At 37.9% G+C, this 22,367-nt stretch overlaps 1 protein-coding gene across 3 annotated transcripts in view; it reads right to left on the bottom strand.

Moving 5' to 3' along the window:
* Window positions 1–22,367, bottom strand: part of vwa8 (von Willebrand factor A domain containing 8) — a 73,107-nt gene that overhangs the window by 40,270 nt on the left and 10,470 nt on the right. For all 3 annotated transcript variants that reach the window (XM_030124552.1, XM_030124553.1, XM_030124554.1), the window contains exons 5-25: window positions 21,855–22,022; window positions 20,958–21,122; window positions 20,553–20,602; window positions 20,337–20,445; window positions 20,103–20,207; window positions 19,850–19,978; window positions 18,059–18,193; window positions 17,896–17,973; window positions 12,773–12,933; window positions 12,471–12,584; window positions 10,767–10,956; window positions 10,131–10,208; window positions 9,926–10,041; window positions 9,695–9,795; window positions 9,516–9,622; window positions 8,057–8,128; window positions 6,126–6,202; window positions 4,243–4,318; window positions 3,593–3,728; window positions 2,990–3,109; window positions 2,359–2,564 (exon numbers count right to left, since the gene is read on the bottom strand). In XM_030124552.1, coding sequence (XP_029980412.1) covers window positions 2,359–2,564; window positions 2,990–3,109; window positions 3,593–3,728; window positions 4,243–4,318; window positions 6,126–6,202; window positions 8,057–8,128; window positions 9,516–9,622; window positions 9,695–9,795; window positions 9,926–10,041; window positions 10,131–10,208; window positions 10,767–10,956; window positions 12,471–12,584; window positions 12,773–12,933; window positions 17,896–17,973; window positions 18,059–18,193; window positions 19,850–19,978; window positions 20,103–20,207; window positions 20,337–20,445; window positions 20,553–20,602; window positions 20,958–21,122; window positions 21,855–22,022 — 2,493 coding nt within the window. The remainder of the gene's footprint in view (window positions 1–2,358; window positions 2,565–2,989; window positions 3,110–3,592; window positions 3,729–4,242; window positions 4,319–6,125; window positions 6,203–8,056; window positions 8,129–9,515; window positions 9,623–9,694; window positions 9,796–9,925; window positions 10,042–10,130; window positions 10,209–10,766; window positions 10,957–12,470; window positions 12,585–12,772; window positions 12,934–17,895; window positions 17,974–18,058; window positions 18,194–19,849; window positions 19,979–20,102; window positions 20,208–20,336; window positions 20,446–20,552; window positions 20,603–20,957; window positions 21,123–21,854; window positions 22,023–22,367) is intronic.

The following is a 22,367-nucleotide window of genomic DNA, read 5'->3' as shown; positions in this document are numbered from 1 at the left end:
AACTGGTCCCTAAAAACAGGACACGGGGGCTAAAAATTCAAACCAGTTGTAGACTAATGTTATGAAGCAAGTTTGGAGGCACTTTGGGTCTATTTCGAAAACAAATACTTACTGAGATAAAAGATAAACTATTTTCCGGTAAAACACATTTTTATATTATTTTACCTTATAATTAATACAAAAATCTGCATGTAACACAGTAAAAAGGACACAAAAATTACTCACTACTATTTTTTTGAATATCTTTTTATTCCTTCACAGGTACATTTTGGGAATCAAACTAATTATGCAAGGGAGAGTGTTTCACAAAAATGACAGCTGTTGCAAAATCACTCATGATTTATTTGTGTTTAAATGGACAGGTTCCGCATGTAACGCAAGTGGACACGATGGGTTACACACAAAACCTGGAATGAGACTGCAGATTCATGAAAAACCTGCATGTCTGGATTAGAAAAAAACACTAGGATCAACAAATTTAACACACTGCCTTCATTTATAGTGCTATATAAGACCATTTCAAGCCATGTGGTCCAGATAAAATACACTGACACCTAGGTAGCTTTTCATGTCCCAATTTTGGTCGTATTTTTGGCCCCAGTTTTTTATTAAAAATTCATTAATTTTGGGATGGCTCAGAGCAAGAGTATAATTTTTTTTTGCATGTATCTGAGGTCATAATTAGGTACATCATGGGGGAAATATGTCTAAATTTCTCTCTTATTATTGGGTCTAAAAAGCTGGCAAAGAGCCAGATACCAAAATGTACCCAGTTTCATTGAAGCACCCATTTGTACACAATCAACAAGGACATCAACCCTACTAAAACCCATACTGAATGTAAAATGGGTTGTATTGATCTGGATTTCCTGTTAGCACAACAGTGCAATTATGACCAAATGTGAAATGGCAATTAGGGCATACACTACCAATTTAGATTTTCACTAATCCTATATGTACTCCTGCAGATGTCAATAGCTGTAGTGATTGATGATGGAACTGGGTGGTCAGTTGGGAAATCAGGCAAAAGCCTTGTCCCTGTGCACTTAATTATTGATCTACAGTACTGTGAGCTCAAAGGCTGAGCTTATTTACCTCTTCTCTGAGCCCTGATGTTCTACTTACTTGTGATTATTATTTCCTCCCTCCGTGTCAGGGTTTACTACTGTGTACATTTCTCATAAAGACAGGACTGTGATAACTGATATCGTTGCATGTGTTCAGTGTGAGTATATGCCGCTGCATGCAGCCAGCGACAAAACAGTGATACAACAGAAGGCCACGTGTAAACAACAGCCATTGTTGATGATCGGAGGGAGTGAGATGAGAGTGGAAATGGTCTATGTAAACAGCTGGTGCTCTACACTATGGCTCCACATTGTTCCTAGAAGGCTGGAGATAAATGAGTGGGGACGCTGCTTAATATTTACAACAATAAGAATGCAATGGAAACAGAGATAAGACTGAATACAAAATAGGATAGTCTTTTGGCCATTATTTGAGACTAAACATTCATATCTCATCTCTTTTATCTTTACTTCTGCCAAGGAGGTTATGTCATCACATTTGTCTGTCAGCAGAATTACACAAAAACTACGAGGGCTGTTCAATAAGTTCATGGCCTCACCCAGAAATACTGGTTGTTATAATACAGGATGTTACATTCTTTCGTGATGGGATAGTGATGCTTGAACATCGATGGACCAAGTGCATTGCTGTAAATGGAGATTATGTTGAAAAATAAAATATAAATTATCAGTCTGTGTCGTTCTGTTCTGGGTGAGGCCATGAACTTATTGAACGGCCCTCGTACCGTACTAATTTTCATGAAACTTGGTAGAAGGTAGAGCATGGACTACTCCCAGGTAACATAGAACTAAGACCTGGTTTACCATGTCGATGGGATCAAGAGTGGTCAATAGGCCGTGGCAGAGATCTGCACTCTCTTTCTAGTTTTAGAAAAACAGCACGTGCATTTAAGCTATTTTTACAGTTTTGAATCTGAGCAATAAATAATAACCCAGTCTTAAGCCAAATCAAGAGGACACAGAAGTAAAAGATGGGCCATAATTTTGCTCAGCTATCTGCTTAGTTAGATGATTGAGCATGATGTAAATCTTCAGGTGCTAAATATGGAAAAAAGGGGGGAGATAAGTTGTGTTCAAGAGGAGAGAAGAAAACACACTTAGGATTGGGAGTAAAATGGCATTTAGAAAAAAAATAATTCTTTTAGAGCATACAGCTGAATATTTTAAGGTTGTGCAGTCTTCATAAATGTTTTTAAAAAGTAAAGCCTGAAGAAAGGAAAGGAAAAAAAAAACTTTGGGTGTGGTAGGTTATGTGTAGTATGTTTCTTACCTGAAGGTGTTTAACAATGTTGACAACCTCGCGGGTTGAGTAGGGGTACGTAATGGTGCCCTGATCAGCCATTGATCTCAGTTCTCCAAAGGCTGCTACAAGCTTCTGCAGAGTAGCATCAGGAACATCTGGACCGTACTGTTTCAGCATTGCCAGCTCTGCCTGGGGCTTTGGATTGTCCACAGCATGGCAGCTGAAGATATCGCCTGATCAAAGCAGAGTAACTTGTCATCCTTTTTTGCTGTGTTACTACGTTACAATTTGCTACAATATCTACTTATGTTGTGTTTTATCCCACTGCTTTTTTGAAGGAAATGGTTTATGTCTAGACCTATTTGTCACAATGGTACTTTATTGTGCTAACAGTCTAGCTAGTTGTGTACCCTGGAAATATCACACAACTAACACAAAACACCAGAAACCAAGGTTTGCACCTATAATCCTGATTGATCAACTAATTGAGAGCAGCATTATTTGTTTGTACATTCATTTAAGCTGCTTAATCTTCAAATAAGAAATATTACTGAATGAAATACAACATTAGAGTCCGCTGCAGATGAATTTGGCTGTCGTGTATGTGTGTGTGTGTGTGTGTGTGTGTGTGTGTGTGCGTGTGCGTGTGTGTGTGTACCGAGAGCTCCAAAGAAGTCATTTCCCAGGAAAGGAAAACCAGGTCGGTTAGCAAGTACAAGCATTCTGAAGTCTGGGTGCATGAGTATGGTGTTGGGTCTCCCTCTGGCTTCACGTGGATCTTTGAAGGAGACAGAATCACAGTTACTACACAAAGACAGCTTCTTTTTTATTTGTATTTTTTACATCTGTTCAGCTTCTACCATCTCTTTAATTTTAATTTTCTTCTGATAGCATCAGGTAGGGTCACATTTGTGTTTATGAAGTCTCATGGTTTTATTTACATTCCTTTGCAAAGAGGAGCATCTCAGGATTGGAGAACCTCTCTACAGCTTGTGTGATTACGTAAAACTAGACAGAAAAACTGCACATTGTCAGACTAGTATGCTCCAAAATCCACTGGTACTTGTCCATAAAGCCTTTTATCTTAAGGTGCTTTTAATAGCCTGCATTTGATGTTTTATATGTTTGTCTTTCAGGATATTCAATACCCAACTTGCTCATTTTATGGCCTCGCTTCTGTCGGCACACACTGTATCTGGAGTGCCTCTACTGTTGAAGTGCAAAGTCTAACATGTGTGTGCTGATGTGCGTGTGTTAGTACCTGAGATGATTCTACGACCGTCAGCCAGAATCATTTCACCACTTTCTACCAGGGTTTTTAGGATACAGGTGACATTAGTGGGAGCTTTGTCTGCCTCATCGATCACTAAAATGTGACCCATCTTTACTGCTTTTACCTGTAGATAAACATAACAGCAGACAGACAAGATCAGAATTTGTTCATACAATATTTGAACAGCAGATTCTCAGTAGACATTTTATGGTTTTGAGTCATGTTATATAAAAAATAATAATTTCTGCCTGAACAGAATCTCATCCCAATATGCAATGGTTTAAGGGAGTTGATAGGAAAGTTGTTTATCCAGGTTATGGAGGTGAAATCAAAGAATTAATACAAAGTAGAAAATTAGCTAAAGAACTACAATAGGTGCCATTTTATAAACTCTGCATTATTCATATCCATCTTTCTACTTCAACAAGTACAATCTTTCACTTGTCACCACTTGGGCCTGAGAACTTTTTATGTTATGTTTTTTTTTTTATGTTTTAAGTTAATTAGAGACAAACATACAAACTCCACACACTGGGTGCCAGGTGTGGCCTCTTTGGTAAACTTGTCTGACTGTAAAAAGGTGCAGACAGTGTGATTTTATAACTATGAAAACAAATGAAGCGTGCTTTGAAACTGACCAGAGGTGAGTCTTCATATGTGATAATACCATCTCTGACTGAAGGCTGTAGGGTGAGGGTCTGGACAGTTGTATCCCTGAGGAAACACAAATTCAAACATATTTCACTTTTATACATAATAAGAGGGGCACTGTACACATTTATGCAAAAAAAAAATCTCTTTAAATTATGTAAAAATTTAAAAAACAACATCAACAATTTATTTGGCATTTAACCGAGACATATCCTGTCTTAAAATGTCACTGGTTTAGCTGAACTCATTGATTTGGCTCAATTTGCTCATCTGGATTACATCTTTTTCTTTTACCTGAATACCATTTAATCAAGAATGACGCAGATCAGTGACAAACGCTGTCACTAACCCTATACTTGGATCAGCTGTTACAGATCAACAGCTGATCCATGATATTTCCCCGACAACTTTGATCCCCGAGTGGCTTTCCAAAATTATCACTTTCTCTCTCTGAATATCTTATGCCACAGCCTGCCCCCCCCACACACCACCCCTCTCTCCCAGATACCTCACAGTATGACCCAGGAGCTGTCCTAGTTTCCTTCCTGGCTAGATGCATCTCTCACTTTTCTGAGCCACATCTCTGTAGGCTTTCAGTCACAGGCTCCCAAAAGCCACATGCACAGATCTTCCTGACTCTGCCCTGGTCTAATATTAGCTGCTGGTACATTGGCTAACCAGGCCAAATCCATGCTTAGCTCCACTTCGACTTTCACAAGACTTTGACGAACTACAAACACACACACTCGTTGTGCACACATTTAAAGGAAAATCAGTTTACTTACATTGTGTGTGTGTGTGTGTGTGTGTGTGTGTAGGGGGTGTTTAACTTCACATTCAATCTAATCACCATTTACAGATTGATTTTGTGATTGATGTATGATCGAACATTTCAACATGTTACTTCAGATCCTCAAACCTAAAGATCTGAAATCTTTAAGCTTGAACAAGTGATGACTTATATTGGCGTTGTGTGCTCCCTATCTCGCATTTCAGTCACTGACCCATAAAGCATTGCCTTCTTATTAGTGTCAAGATCAATACAAGGCCCATCTCTGCCTCTGATTGATCTTAGTTACACTGAGGAGCAAGGCAGATCATGGTACGCCACACACTGAGGTATGGATGAGCAACTTTGACCTAATTTTCTTGGAACGTGATTTTTTTTTTTGGCAGATACTCTGAACATGCTTTAACAAGGACTTTTTTAAACGTGTCCTCTTAAATGTTGACTTGAGCTACTGTTCTGTTGATTTACTGAGGATTAAAATAGCTTTAGACAGCCTTAAGTGGAAAGGCCACAGTTTGTATCACACTAACAGTGGTTGTGGTTTGTTGGAAACCAAAGATAATATGAGTAGCATATTTTATGCATCTACCACCCCAGAAAAGGATCATTTCTGTTACAGAAACCAATATTCTGCAACGGAAGCTTTCTAACACACAAAAGCAGTAACACTTTGGTTTAGAATGCATCCTAAAAGAAGGAAACTTTTATTAATTATTCTGGATATTTGAGGAACTTTTTAGAGGAAGGTATTCATAGAGAGTTTGAGACAGTAACCTAGAATAGAAAAAGTCGGTCAACAGATTTTTTTAACCTGCAAAATTAGACATTTACCACTCTCTAAAGTAGTGCATGGAGATGCTCGCCATGTTTAAACAGGACTATGAATGAGAATAAAGACTGCAGTGACTGACATTCCCTCCGCATTTACCAGCTCTTCATGGTTCAACAAGTAGAATGTTCATTGCTGTAAATATGTGTCTTCACATATGTTAGATCTTTTTATTCCTTGACACTGTAAAAAAAAAAAAAATGCTGTGTGGATAAAATGTGTACGTGCACCATGTTTCTGCATTTCCTTACCTGTGGAGCTGTAGGTACTCTCTGGGGCGGTTCAGTAGGTGCAGGAACCGGTCCACTATTTTATTCTTGCCCACACCCTATTGGTGGATACAAGCATAAAACAGTCAGAAGGCACCGCTGATGAATGGAGTTCATCTCATTGCACCAACTGTATTTTAGTAACATCTGTGTAAAATTAAGCTGTAGCTCAGTGCATGTGTGGAGAGGCAGTGCTGTCAGGAAGAGCACAGTGTCCCTCAGTTTTGATGGTGCTATAGTCTGACAGGGGCTGTTCTTTGGGACTCCCACTGGCTTCCTACACAGCCTGCCCCTCCTGGATGGCTGCTGAGTCTCTCGGCCAGTCTGTCAGATGTCCAGTAAGTCGCTATGACAGCTCCTTCGTCCATGCGTGGTCATGTACTCAGATTTGCAAATAGATTCTCCCAAAAACATACAGAGACAACCCCCTCTTGACAGCCAGTAAGTACACCATGTCTACTTTCTCTCTTCTCCCTGTAAGTAGCCCGTTAGCACCAGGCAGTGGACACAGTGTGTCCCCAAGGAAATGCTCCAAGCTTCCTTAAACCCACAGCTGAGAACATGAGAGGTTTAAAGGTCACATCAGGGGATACAGATTTTTTTTTCGTGGATTCTCCCTTCATGGTCGAGTAGAGCTGCTCCACTAAATAGATGTACCTATGCAATAACAAAGTCCCTTTTTTTTTGCTTAATACATAATGTATGTATGGAAGGGTTTATACATGAATATATATATAATTGTGCGTATATTTTAATCTACAAGACACATACATACATACATATATATATGTATATCTACACACACACTCACACACACACATATACAATATATACATATACATACATACACATACACACACACACACACACACACATATATATTTATAAATACTACCACAATGGTATGGTACCAAAGTGTGTTCCAGCACTGCTTTTATGCAGACAGAGGGGGTTGTAGGTAATTAAGAAACATTGGGACACCTGTAAGAACTGGTAGCACCAACTTTCAAGGCTTGATCAAAATCCATTGCTGCAGAACTGCTTTAAGTTGTTAACCTATTTCTTGTTCACCTTTTTGTATAATTCTGAAATGTACATTATTTTTCAGTTTTGTTTAACCTCATCTTTTTTTTTTTTTACCTGTGGCTGTTCACTGCTTACCTTTGTAGCTGTTCATTGGATTTGAACTGTTTGAATTTCAATACAAAACTGGAAAAATTGGGGTGTTCTAAAACTATATATATATATATATATATATATATATATATATATATATATATATATATATATATATATATATATATATATATGGCTGTGTTTCAATGTGCAGAGTATATATGGATATGCGTGTATGTGCATGCAAGTAAAAGCAGAGGTTTTTATTGACCCCAATGAAGACTTTGTGCAGTCAAACTGCATTGGTGATGGTGTCCCCATGCCAAATATATGTTTTTTATTTTTATAGCAGAGTTTCTCAGACTTATTTCTGGATACTGTATTTTTGCACTACTTTTTGAAAACCAATTATTGATTTTTCATGGTTTTATTGTCTTCTTTGCTCTATTGTTTTTCATGCTTCTTTTTTTGAATATAAATGCTTAACTACCTTTTGCAATGCTTGATGCTAGAGGAGCTAAAATCAGGAAAAGAAAAGTAGTATTTTTACAAACTTTCTGTAACTCTTCCCTCTGCTGAACAAAAAGACTAAACACAGAGACTGATGACTTGACTCGATGACTTGACTAACACTACTACTGCAGGCCTTCTCAAAACCTCCATGATGAACCACGCTGACAGAACATCTGAACATCTATTGGTGCTACTGAAATTAGCTCAAGGCTGTCAAGTCCCAGTGATGAGTCTAAACTGAGCTATTTTTTCTTGTAATTAAAGAGGAATGATAGGTAACTCACCTGGTTGCCCACCAAGAGGAGGTGCTCTCCTAAAAGGAAGTCTTTCAGCATGTCCTCCATCACCATCATATGCTGCAAACAACAAAACATTCAACTGGTAAGGAGCACAGAAATTATTTCTTTTATGGATACTTAAATTAAAATCAGAAGTACTATGTTGTGGACTTTTATTCTATTCTATTCTGTTCTGTTCTGTTCTCTTCTATTCTATTCTATTCTACAGCACATATTTGATAAAAAAAAAAAAGACAATTCTGTCATGATCTGAAGATATATTTTCTATGTTAAATCGTGTTGGTTTATAGGGGTTTGACTTCTCCTCCCCTCAGCTTCTCTTGCTGTTTCCAAATGCACTTCAACTGAGAAGACAGAAAACAGGTCACACAAAAGTAGGGCATATTTCTTGCTCTCATCTCCACTCTTATTTCATTCTCCAGTGCAAGCAGGCAGAGGAAAAAGGGCAGAATGAGGACGGATAGAAAGTGAGTGGAATGAGATAAATCTGGGCCACATCGCATCACCAATGTTGCCAGAGGATGTCAGAGTGTCTCCTTAGTTCGTTCCTCTTTAGACATGCTGTAGTCAAATCATACTGGCTAGTAGGATAAGGATCAGACATATGACTCTGAAGGTAAAGTAAATAAATTCTGTGTGTAAATACCTACCTCTCCCTGTACAGATGGCAACTTAATTCTCCAAAGCTTGCAAACATCTCTGTTTGAGATGTTTTATTAATTTGCTTTTACTCTGTCACTTTGCATGTGTTTTCTGTGGTGTATTGAGCTCTCGCTCACCAAACATAAATATTTCTATTATGCAGTATAGGAAATATTTTACTCATCACTTGGAGCATTCATTTACCCCTGGACAAACATGGCAGATAGCACAATTTACAGATTTTAATTAGTGTCTTCATGGAAAGTGGTAAAAGTGTGTAAAGCAAAAATTTGGCAGTGCAAAGCCCCATTATCTGATTCCATCAAAGGAGTTTTGTAAGGCTTAAATAACAAAATAAATAACAAAGACAATTAAAATTAGATTACTGGTCTTATCCAATAAATCCATCTATGACAGCAGTCATAGGTCAATTTCAGTGCACTGAGGCCAGGCCAGGGTTTAGATTAGCATTTTGGACAATCATGTGTCTGAAAAGAACCAGAACTAAATGAAAAATCCTTCACAATAAAACCATGTCCAAACTCTGTGAGAACAATGATAATAAAAGTAATGTCAAGCAGGAACAAGACTGAAGACAAAGTCAGTGGATCAAAGATGCATTTCACTGCTATATCGAAGAAGATGGAAAAAAATATACTCCTTCTTATGTTTTCTAATGGTATCTGGGTTTGTTCTCAGAATAAAAGTTTTACAACAACACAGGACACTTTTCTAGCGGTTACTTATATTAGGTGTAGACTTACATATTTCTCTAAGAAAATGTTAAAAGAAATGTGATTACCTGTGGATTATCATAGAAGAGCACATCTGGAATCTTCATTTTCTCACTGGGGTTGTAGACAGGAGCTGACACACTGCCAATGGTCAGCACACCATCCTTTACCTTAGCTAAGAAAGAATAGGAGAGTCAGTCAGTGTGTATTGGTGGCTTTAATAACTGGACTGGTGACTGGAACTCACAGCTGTAATCTCGAGTGTGTTCAGCAGGATCTGCTGTGTCCACTATGGAAGAATTGGAGAGGCTTTTCTCCAGAGATGAACGAGCCAGACTGGGCAGGAATCTAAAACACACACAAACAAGCACGCTTATGAAGTGGGATACATTTAAAAAAAACAAAAAAAAAACAAGCTGTTTCTACTGCACTAGGAAACGAACAGGTTGCTTTTTAGGAAATCTGTGTGCATGTGTACCTAGAGAGACAAGCCTTGTTGACAGCGCGAGCAATGCTCTCCTCAGGATACTGAGAAAGACGACGACAGATCCTCAACAGCTGTCTGGTGGACAGAGATGAGGCCAGAGACTGTGCCTGTAAACACATACCACCAAACATAAATTTCTTATAGCAGATTACAAATATGAATAAACCTATTAGAGCACACGCATCAGCACCCTTACCGTAGGGTCGTTTGTCTTGCGGAGGCTGTGAGTGAGGTGCAATAGCTGCTCTGCTGCTTCCTTTGGAACATTGGGAGTCTAGCGGCAGGAGAAAAACAAAGGACAGAAATGATCACTGTGGAAGGACAGACACACTATTAAGATGAGGACAGATATTAATTTAAACATCTTAAATGCACGGTATGTGATTTAATTGCCACTGGGGGTCTCTCAGTCATAGCGCTAACAAGTAACATAAGATAATGTAATCTTAAAAGCTAAATTAATATTAGATGAATCAACTTACTGATCATAAATAAGTTATTAATATGACTATACACATTAGCTTGGTGGCTTGGTAGACCACTGAGATTAGTCACTGACAGACAACGAACTGAAATTGGCCATTATAAATTACTCTGAATTAGTTAATATATGTACATACACAAGTCAGCAAACATATATGATGTAGGCCTAGTTGTTTTTATATATTTTAATAAAGGAATGTTTCATATACCATTAACTTGATACTTTTCTAGCAACACAACCATGAACTAACAGTCAAAAATCACTAAAGTGTGTTTCATAGTTCATGCACTGGGGATCATCTAATTAAGTGCATCAGCATTTAAGTGTATATGTACTGTTATGTCTCACCAGTCCATCTATGAGGCCCATCTCCTCTGCTTTGCTCAGTGGAGTGACAGTGTGGTAGAGGAACATGGTGAGCAGCTCTGGGCCTAACCACTGTTGACCTTTGCTGTTCGTAGCACTTGTATTAGCACCAACAACAGGGGGCTCTGCCAAGGCCAGCACCCTGAATGATGGGTGAATGGGGAAGATTGACCTGGAAACACACAGGATAAGCATTTCATAAGAGCAGTAAGGGAAAAAACATACACAGCTGTTCAGCCATATTCAAATTGGTGTGGAGTGCAGGTGCACGTGGTGTTTGTGACAGATGTGTGCATGTCACACCTAATCTCTGTCAAAGACAAGAGCATGACTTCTGACAGCTGGCTGTGTAATCTTTTGATTCAAGAGGACAGCAAAGTCCATTTCTATCACTCCACAAAGACACCCACATTGCAGCAGGATATATTTACCCTAATGTGGGCAGGAGCGGGTGCTAACCATTTTCAGTGTCACCAGAAGTGTGAATGAGGAGAAATCTACCCATTCAAATGTATATTTACATAGCATTTTTCTAAAACAAGGCTATAAAGTGCTTTAAAGAACACAACCGCAATAAATACAGTCTGCATCATAAAAACTGGGCAAAAAGTTTCACTTCCATATAGAAATATGACATTTGATGTGTCTCGTTTTTGTAGTACTTAAAGCTGAGCAAGAAGAAATGAAGCAAAAGTGTGATTTATGAACATTTTTTAAAATGACAAACATTCCTGGGAAGACCTTTACACCCCTGAATGGTAAGAGAAGAGCAAGCAGTACAGCATAAATGGTTACACACATTCTATACACATTATATACACATGCATATCTGAGTAAAACCGCACATTTGCTGCCTAGCAACATGCTGGCTATTTTTGACTTCGTCACATCTTGCTAAAGTACAATGGATTTTGAGAAAGAAATTAAAATCTGCCTTCTACAATGAACAACTAAATCCTGGACACACACACACACACACACACACACACACACTTTGTCTGAGCCACAGAAGCAGAGGAAGAGGAAGTGGGTTTATTTCAGCCCAGACGCCCCACCACACACATCCTTCCTGCCAACTAAGGTGGTTTTTAAATACACACATGTGCTTGTAAACACACATACACACACAAGCATATACACACTTAACGGTCAATGCATCGGCAAAAAAAAGGACAGCTAAGGTCAAAACCATCAAATCCAATTGAGAGATCAAAATGGCCTTTCTTTGGAATATTTCATCCTACCAGTACTTAAAAAAAAATCCCCTACCGCAACAGAAATATATAGTATTCGTGTTTGGTGTGTATTCATATGTATTTTGGATTTAGGACTCAATTTAAACACACATTTATCCCACTCTGATCTATGTATTTGACTTTTCTTTTCTTCAAACAGCTCTACACCTGCAAATACCCCTGAAGTTTACCTGGAATACTCTTTTCCTCTGTACTTTATGCCTCTCTCTCTCCATCTGTCTCCCCCCACTCTCTGGGTTTTTCTTCCTGTTATGGTGCTAGTTCTGAATCTTGTTATTGTTGTCTTTGGAAAGCCAAGGACAACATACGTCTTTGCCACAGTTGACACAAATGCAGATTGAGAACCTTTCCTGATCTTTCCAGCACACACCACACACCTTAATCTTAAGGCTACTGACCCGTGTGTGTGTGTGTGTGTGTGTGTGTTTACCTCTCCTGGAGCTGCTGGTCACTCAACTGCTGTTCTTCTTTTAGAGTCTGGTATCTGTCCCACCTCAGCAGCCTGGACCCGTCGTACAGATCCAACTCCCTGTCATGAAGCAACCTTGAACACAACACAGTCCAATGAGTTTAAAGTGCGTATCTGCATGAGCGATTCTTTTAGCTCTCTTTATTTCTGAAAACAATCCCTAAGAAACAAATAGATCACAATAAACCTGATACAAAGTAATGCAAGCAAGGATTTTAAGGAGTCAAAAAATTATACGGTAAATAAAAAAATGGACATTGCACCTGGACAGTACAGCCAGGGTTCCCAAATTGACTCGGTGAATACCATCCAGCAGCAGTAACTTGCCCTCAATGGCAGCAGTGACGAGTGGAGAAGGCCTCCATGAAGTGTCTCCATTAGGGAGAGTGTATCTCTGCTGGAGAAGGTCCCGAGCAGTCATGTCCTGTAAAGAAACAAGCGTGAAAAAGGGCAAATATCTGTTTCAAAGAGGAAACAAATACATACTCACATGTAGGCGCAAAGAAAAGGATGATCGAAAAAGAGCAAGGATGGCTAAGGTGGGTGAAGAAATCAAAAACAAAAAAAGCCAGTAGTTTCAACATATTTGCACAATTTGAAGTACAGATTAAATGTTTTTTTTTTATCACCTATTTAAAACCTCTAAGAATGAAACATAAGACTGTTACTGCAGCAAAAGACACTGACAAACAAAACAATAGGAAACATTTACAGAAGATGGTACAGATATAGAGGTGGTGTTAAATCTGGAGCACTTCTGTTGTCATGGTGGCTAAATTAATTGTAGAAGAGCTTGAAAACTTAACTACAGTGAACATATATGCAGTCAGCTAATCGCCTCTAGTATGTACTGCACAGCCAAATGGAAATGGGTAGACAGTCCTCATATATAAAACACCAGTAAAATAAAACATAAAAAAAAAAAAAAAAACATAGAGAAGCTTATTCAACCTGCCTGAGACCAAATAAATTGCGTCTTCCACAATAAACTTAAACATTTTAAGATTTTTCAACAATCTGTGTGTGTCCTGATTGAAAACACAACATCAAAATGACCCCTGGTTCAGTTTTCTGTTGTGTTTAATACATGTTTAAAGACATCTAAGATCTCTTTGCGATCATAATCTAGATTTCTAGCCCTACCATGATCAGACCCTGCTGCTATATTTGATATCTTCTCTCTGAAGACAAGCTAATGTCACAAATTTGTTGAGGGAAAATGTCAGTGGAGCAAGACTGTCACATTCACTATCATGCAACCATGTTAAGGCAGAGGCAGAAAACACAGGAAAGAAAACAAGCAGAGTTCTGTAATTTGTTCCAGGCAGTGAACTGCTAACAGCAAAAAGACATTTTGCGTCAACCTAGAAAACTGGCTCTGCGCTTTCCATTTTGTGCTTTCAGAAAAAGAGAATGAGTTAAGTTGAAAAGGAAGGGCAATTATGAAAAAAATACTAATTACAACTCCATTAAAAAGTAAATATTGAACAGAAAGCCTTCTTTAGCAACAGCAACAAGTTCAGGGAGGAAAAGGTTAGGAAGTCACGGATGCTGATTTCATAACACACGTCTGACATTCACCCTCCTTAAGTGTTGTTAATGGGTTAACTGGGTCTCTGGCTCTTCAGCCATGGGGACAAATCACTGTTTGCTACTGAATAGGTTTCTTGTTAAGACGCAGAGCTGTTTACTACAGCCACCAGGCCAGATATGTGGAAAGGTACTAGTAATAAGAGAAACATAACTGTGCTCTCATTTACCTTCATCCCTTAAGTTTATCTCCTCAGACAAGAAGAAACTGAAAAATGAACTGAACTAAAAACATGACTAAATTGTTGTGTTTGGGGTGGTAAATACAAAACAGTCAGAATTTACAGAGCGATATATTTGCAATTGATGCTTTTCTTCGTGTTAGGAAATGGCATTCTGGAATAATTTCATTTTTTGTGTTATCAAAGTGATCACATTTCATTTCTTCCAGCAATTTGTTGTCTCCACTGAAGGACACATGCATGTATCCAAGCCAACAGCCTATCTTCTAGTCTGTCATGTCACTTTGTTCTCCAAAAATGGGATTTTCAGAGCTGACAAAATGAACTGCCCAGCAAAGGATTCCACAATTCCCGCAGCACAAGTCACCCCTGACCTCAGCTGGCTAAAAATAGCGTCAGCATGATGCATTAATACATACGGCTTAAGCGCACCCGTTTCCTGCACAATCATCACCCGGTTGACCACATTCCAAAGAATTAGATACAAAGACAAGACATGGGCACACTGTGGCCCTCCTCCGCTCTTCTTCAGTCAGTGTCAATTTCTGGCATGACAGCAAGCCTACGTTCCAGCTAAAGAAAGAAAAGAATGGCTCTAAATATAAAGACACGTTTTGTTTCTCCTTATATATATTGGCCTTTCATATGCGAGAAACCACACCTCTACACCATGGAGTAATGCTGAAGGATCTGTTGTGTTTTCAATCACAACCTACGCTACGTGAGATTTTTCTGGAAGCAATAGACCAGTGTTTTTCAACCTTGGGGTCGGGACCCCACATGGGGTTGCCTAGAATTCAAATGGGGTCACCTGAAATTTCAAGTAATTGATAAAAAATAAAAACTTACTAAAAAAAGATATGGTGAGTTGAGAGACAATCACAATACATATAAGACATGACAAACTCTGAAGCTGAAACTGAAGCACTGTGGTACTATTTATCTTTCAAATGTTCATTGTGGATGGTTTCAGATGCTGCAGCTCTTTCATAATTCATACTTTGAGTTATTGTTTGTTCAGTATTAATTGTAAATCCAAGCTGGACTGACTGTACATATCCTGACCAAGGAAAATAAAAGTCTCACTTTGTGCATTAATCTCAACCTGGCTTTTCTGCCTCCATCCATAATAATATACATTATATAGCCTAAATGTCATCTAAAATCAACACTTATTTGCAACATAGTATAACAAACTATTACATGATCAAAAACAAATTAATTTTAGTTAAAAAAAAAAATGTCTCCGTTTTGCATGTCTGGGGTCACCAGAAATTTGTGATGTTAAAATGGGGTCACGAGCCAAAAAAGGTTGGGAACAACTGCTTTAGACTAAGAAAATTGTGTCCTTTATAGTCATTATCTTCCTTGTAGTTAAAAAAAATGTAAAAAATATATTCTGTATGTGCATATCCTAGCAAAAAATAAGGGCAGCTTCCTCTGAGCAATTGTTTTTTGTTGAAGAATTAGACTGGATTTTTTAAAGTGGAGTTCTATGAGGTAAGAGGTATGAGGTATGAGGTCAGTGGATTACCTTCAGTAGCAATACTTGCCCTTAAGCTGACCAATGTACTGTGAAGAGGCACAACAAGCAATGTATTTTAGTAGCAACAAAATAATAATAATAATGGAATTCTAATTTCTATAGTGCTTTTCACGGTACCCAAATCACTTTACATTATTGATCCATTATTCATTCACTCACTGGTGGTGGTAAGCCAAATTTGTAGCCACAGCTACAGCACAGGGTCAGGCTGACAGAAGCATGGCTGCCAATCCACACCAAACAGCCCCTCCGACCACCACCAAACATTCATACGCATTCATACACCAGTGTGAGTGACACTGGAGGTGGGTGAAGTGTCCAAGGACACAATGGCGTATGACTAGGACAGAGCTGGACTTGAACTACCAACCCTTTGGTTATTGGATGACCTGCTATACCTCCTAGCCCCAAAAAGACAAAAAGACCTCAGACCTCAGGAAGTGAAGGCATTTACAAAAGAGTAATTTTGCCTCACTCACATAGGAGTTGCTGGTATACTATAACTATACTACTACTGCTTTTACTTCATTACTATTTCTGCGTTGCTCAGTTACTTTGCTCATTTCAACCTAAAATAAGATTTTAAAGACCAGAGAGAAAGAGAGAAAGAGAGACAGACAGACAGACAGACAGACAGATAGATAGATAGATAGATCGATAGATCGATAGATAGACGTTATTGATCCCAAACTGACAACTTGTAGTGCAACAGCAGCATGACAGACAGCAAAAATAGAAAATAAGATCAACATAGAATAGAAAACAAGAGCAAACACACTATACATACTAAATTACAAGTATAAAAAACAAAAATGGTAGGAAAACAGTCAGGTGCAACAATAAACTGCAATGTGCAAAGTACAATGGAATTCTTCAGTAATATATACAGTAAAGTGCATAGTGGAAATATGTTTATGAGCGGGTTTGAACATCAAAGACGCAAATAAGACAAACAATTTAAGCTTAAGTTGAAGATACTGTAGACCAGCAACTCCTGCATTCCTTGAGATAAAATCACTGTTATTATTTTCAAACATGTTTGGTAACGTTGGATCAAGTGATATAATGGTTTTAGTTCCTTGTCACAAAGAACTGTGATGGCAAGGTAAAGCAGAAAATAAGAAACTATTCTATCAATGATTTTTTTTTTTTTTTTGTTGATTGACGTACATTTTACTGCTGCCCCTGTCCATATCAGTACATTGCTTAGCTTCCAACTCGTATAAGTAAAACACTGACCCTGGACAAGACCTTTTTGCAACCGCATCCACAGAATGGTGACTGTATTGGTAATGTACTACATATCACTATAGTGACTGACAGGTAAAGGCTCAAGGTGATTTTATTAATACCCTTAGCTAGATTTGTTCTGCAGTCTGGACAGGGTAGCTCAAATGTTATACACAAAAAAACATTAAAACTACAAGACACACACAGGGCACAGATTAAAAATAGCACAGACAAAAGACATGGACAGGTACTTGCTGATCATGGTTAAAACAGACTAGAAATAAATAGATAAAAAAAACAGACTAAAATAAATAAAAGTCATCAGATATCACTTAAAATGCCAATATAAAACCTGTTAAAAGCATGATAAAACATGATATAATAATGATATAATACAAGGGACAATAAATAAAAAAATTATAAATAAGTTAAGACCACGTTAAAATAAGCCAGAACCCAAGAATTAAAATAAAGTGAAGTGAATCAAGGCTTATTTAAAGTTCAAAGATAAGGATCACTCTTAATAGAAAAGACATTATGTAAACATGAAGTGCAAATGGATATTAAAAAGTGACAAAAAGACTGATGGCAGAAAAGAAAATAAATTATTTTGTGTGTTTCTTCACAATATTGGTCAGATGATGAACAGATGGTAGGCATTATCGCCTCATGAATAATTTGGGGCTTTGACATACATTGCAGTAAAACAGAATGTTCTCTCAACTGACTACATTTTTATCACGAGTCACCATTATTTGGGTTTCATATATTAGATAAAGACAGAGGCAGACTTGAAAAGAGACAGTTGTTTAATGTTTTGAAGTGAGTTTTCATTTACCTGGTAGAGCATGACTGGTTCTATGCTGTAGCCCAGTATCTCAGCAAATTCTCTTGCAATCACTGACTTGCCACAACCCTAGAGGAAAGAGGAGGGTTTTTTTTAAATACATGCAGAGATGATTCACATGGACACTGTAGGTGGTGTGCATCATGTTCTATACCTTGGCTCCTATCAGGCACATGTCCTTAACCATGTGTGATTGCATCATTTCAGCAATCAGCTGGGAGTGGCTTGGCGTATTGATGAAGTTGGAGCTACTGTTGGGTGGACGTGGCTCATTGGTGCCTGATGGAACCTGGAGTATGACAGAGACAAGAGAAAGCAAACTAAACTTAATGATTCCACAAAATTTGCAAATTATGTTCCTTTTCCTTTAAATAAGAAAAAAAAAAAAGAAAAAGACCTGATAAGAAAGTTTTATCAGAGGGTTTGGGCAGTGTGATGTCTATTTAGTTGTTTTTATTTGTATTAAAGCTATATTTTTGACATAACAATAATAATAAAAATAATAACAATGGATTAGATTGATATAGCTCTTTTCTATTAGTGCATATGCAAAGCACGTACATTGGATCCGTTATTCATTCAGTCATACATTCACACTCTGGTGGTGGTAAGCTATATATTATTACAATATTTAGAAGAGGCAAAAACAAAGCATTAGTGATATAAACACTATGTTAACACTTACCTATCACTGCGCCAAAAAAATGACATCAATAAAACTTGGATTTACTGCACAGTGGGATGTCTGTAGCCACCAGCAGTGCACTGAAAGACTGAGTAGCAAGTCAAGTCCTTTCACTCTCAGTCCTATCTCTATCATTTTTCTGAGACAGTTTGTGATTTTTCAATCCATCTTTCACAGCTTTTCTTTTTTTCCCTGTTCATTCCTGCAGTAAAGAATTTCCTATGGTGACATTCTTAACTTGACATTATTTGCTCAGTAGCAGCAAAATACATAAACTCCTGCATTTTTAAAGCAGACTAACAAACATTTGTTGTGCTCACAGTCTCTAAAGAATAACTAAATTTCTCAGAATGCTGCTCATCATAATATATCACTACTGTATATAATATGTGTGCATTTTCTCCTTGCATAATATCTACAGATTTCTGTACACGCAACACAAATTGGGCTGTCGGTGGATAAGGGATCCCTCCCATGTATCTACCTGAGGATTCCTTCTATTTTTTTTATTTTTTTTTATTGAACCAAGGGTTGAACATGTAGAGTGTGTTGTTCACTGTACAAACAGCAATACCGTTCAGGAAAATATGTGATTTTGTGATTTACAAACATAATAAACTTTGCAAGAATTAAAATAGATAATAATAAAATTTATAGATATAAAGCTTATTTCCCTCAAAGAATATTATCTTATATTCAGGCTAAGATCATGCTTTTTCTCTCCAGAACAGGAAGGAAATCTTAGCATATCATTTCTGTTACTTCAGCTTAGATGCTGTGTCTGAGCCTGTGTCACATAAGGCATTATATGAGAGACTTTTCATGGTATCTTAGAAGCCAAAAGAACTGCTGCCGCAAATGCTTCAGGCATTAAGGGTTAATGAGAGTGATGTAATTTGTTTGGCTGGAAGATCAGCATCCCTATTCTTAGAACTCTGGAATATCTGTTCTCTAAAACCCCACACAGTGACTCATTCTCACACACTGTTTTTATCCAAGAAGGAAAAAAGAGGATTGCAAACAGTGTTCACTCTAGAGACTCTTAAAAGTCACAGAACCTTTGAGATAAGATGAACAAGCTATTGAACAAACTACTTGTTAGTATGTAGCCTATCACGAGAAGAGAAGCATCTCTGACTAGCATATTAGTCATGTTTTTTTTTCCCTTCACATTAACGAAGAGGCTTTAAATTCAGATTTAAGGGGAAGGATGATTTCATTTTTTAATAAATATAAAAAAAAGAATAGGTATACTGGTACCTGAAAGGTGACCTCTTTGTCTGCAATACCTAATGTGACATTTGCATGACCCCCAGCGTCCTTTGTAGTGGACACACTCAGAACTGCACTAGGTGCTGGCTGACGACGAGCATCAAAAAGCTCAAATCTCTAAAAAGGAAAACAGTGACGTCACAGCATGAAATTTGGTTGAGAATAAGAATGAGAATGTGCAAAACAAAGTACGTGCTCTATTACAGGCAGTTAAAAAATTGTGAATCACATCCTGTCTTACACTGAGGACACCCTCCACAGCAGTACGCCCATCCTTGCCCAGTATGCTGGTATAGGGGTACAGTCTCTGCACAAGCTGCTGTGACGACAGCATGGGAAAAACATTCTGCAAAAGCACAGGGAAGATAAGAGCTAAGCATTAGATTCCAGACAACAATGCATGTACTTGGCTACTTTTGAGTCATTTTTATTCTTCCCTCTGACTCAGGAAAATTTGGGTTTCCTGGTTTCTCACCAGCACATGGAGAGCAGGAAGCAGGTTATCCACAGGGAAGTCAGGAAGGCCCAGGGTGGATGATTCCTGGGAGCACAGCGTAGTGGCTAATGACAGCAGCTGGGACACCCTGGCACAGAACACAGCACAACATTGTAATTTGAAAACCAGTGGGATTTCTAGTAACTGAACACAAAACTAAAAAATAAAAAAGTGCCTAAAAGAGACTTTGTTTACCTTTCTGCAGCAATGTTTGGTCCTGCTGTGTACAACAATTCCAACTGATCCTGAAAAAATTTACAGTTTGATCCCATGAGTTTCATTATATTTTATCATTTCATAACTTTTATTGAATGATTTTATTTCAGCTGGTTTAAAATGCTCAAGTTTTGAAAGAACTACAGTACCTCTAAGATTTCTTTTACATGACTTAATTACTGTTAAAAATCAATCAGTAGCTTTTAAGAAATTGAGTCAGATTTTTTAATAATGATCTACAGATGTTGGTGCATACAGTTTTAGGGATTTTTTTCAATTGATTATACGGGTATGTTTACTGACTTACATTTTATGTGGTTTGTTAAGAAGTGAATAGTAATCATTGAAAGGAAAAAGATGTAATGTGTTAATTTCTGGACTGACCTTGAATGGTAGGTAATAGATGTCTCTGGCCTGGAAGCGAGAACGAAGAGGAGGATCCAAAGGGTTGCCCTTGTACTTGGGCACAGGTAGACCAAGAGCTATAACCCGAAAGTCCTCACTTACACGGACAATCTTCCAGGTATCCAACTCCTCCTTGGTGTGCTCCTGCATTACAACAAGGCATTAAAATCTTTTAACATCCACCAACTTCATAGAACTGTGTTTCGGATTAGGATTAGCCTTATAACAGAGTTACTGTAACGAAAAAAATGGATGTGTTAGATTTACCTTTAAGGAGAATATCTTTAAGTTTCTATGTTAAAATAGGACTAAAACACATCCTAAGCTAACTCTGTTCAAATTTGGCTCAAATGTAAACATACACCTAATCTTAACCATTAATGGTTCAGTTAGTACTAATTATATACTTCTAATATCTTAATTCCTTTTAATGCCTAACTGTGAACCGTTAATTAGATCACCAGTGACCTTGTGGGTGTTCAAAGAAAAAAAAAAAAAAATCCAGCCTCTTTTATTGTCTCTTCATTAGCTGAAATTAGTCGATAGAGCTGAGAGAACAGATTATAACGCAAGGTCTGCTACATCTAATACAACTTAAGGTGACTGTTTAACTCAGAGGGTGGCAGAAATACAACTCTACATCAAAAACACAAACTGTGTGTATGACAGTATTTTTACAGTACTTTATCATCAAAATATGTGAGAAACGTTGTAGCTTTTGTGAAAATTCACTGCTAAAGTGTAACGACGGTAACAGATACAACTCGATAAACAGAAACTGTGACCATGAAAAATAATTACTCTTTACTCAATAGCGCCCAAATACAGAGTTGCTTTGTCATTCTTTTCTTATTTAGGTGAATGTGCTTCACTGACCTGCAGCAGCTTGTCATAACGCTCAGATGACATAAGGAAGCGCCCGTCCTCCAGCTGCATCTCTCTGTTCTCCAGGAGGTTGTTGAGAACAGGTAGGACATTTCTTTCTGCCTTCTCCAGCCCCTCCAGGACCAGGACACGCCCTTGTGTTGCTGCTCTTACAGCACACTGGGGACAAATACATATGATGTCATGACAGACCAGAAGACTGAATCAATACCCAAAAACAAATCAGCCTAATGATTATAGTCAGTGAAGTTAATTTAAGTTCATAAATCACTTCCATGACTAAAATGTGCTGCACCACAATCCAGTATGATCGCTGAACCTAAATGAGTAAATGTTTCAATGTTTAAAAGAGTCAAAGCAATTAAATAAAATGAGTGTCAAACGGTGAAGTAAGCACATCTACTAACAACCCAGAGGCACATTTTGATGCACAGAAAAAGTTTACAAAAAGAGTGATCAGACTGTGCATTAATTTTTACTGTAAATGCTGAAATAATGATACAA

This window comes from Sphaeramia orbicularis, chromosome 21 (assembly GCF_902148855.1).
Source record: "Sphaeramia orbicularis chromosome 21, fSphaOr1.1, whole genome shotgun sequence".
Lineage (NCBI taxonomy): Eukaryota > Metazoa > Chordata > Actinopteri > Kurtiformes > Apogonidae > Sphaeramia > Sphaeramia orbicularis.
Note: the sequence above shows the minus strand (reverse complement) of the source record. Positions and strands in the feature narration are given on the sequence as shown.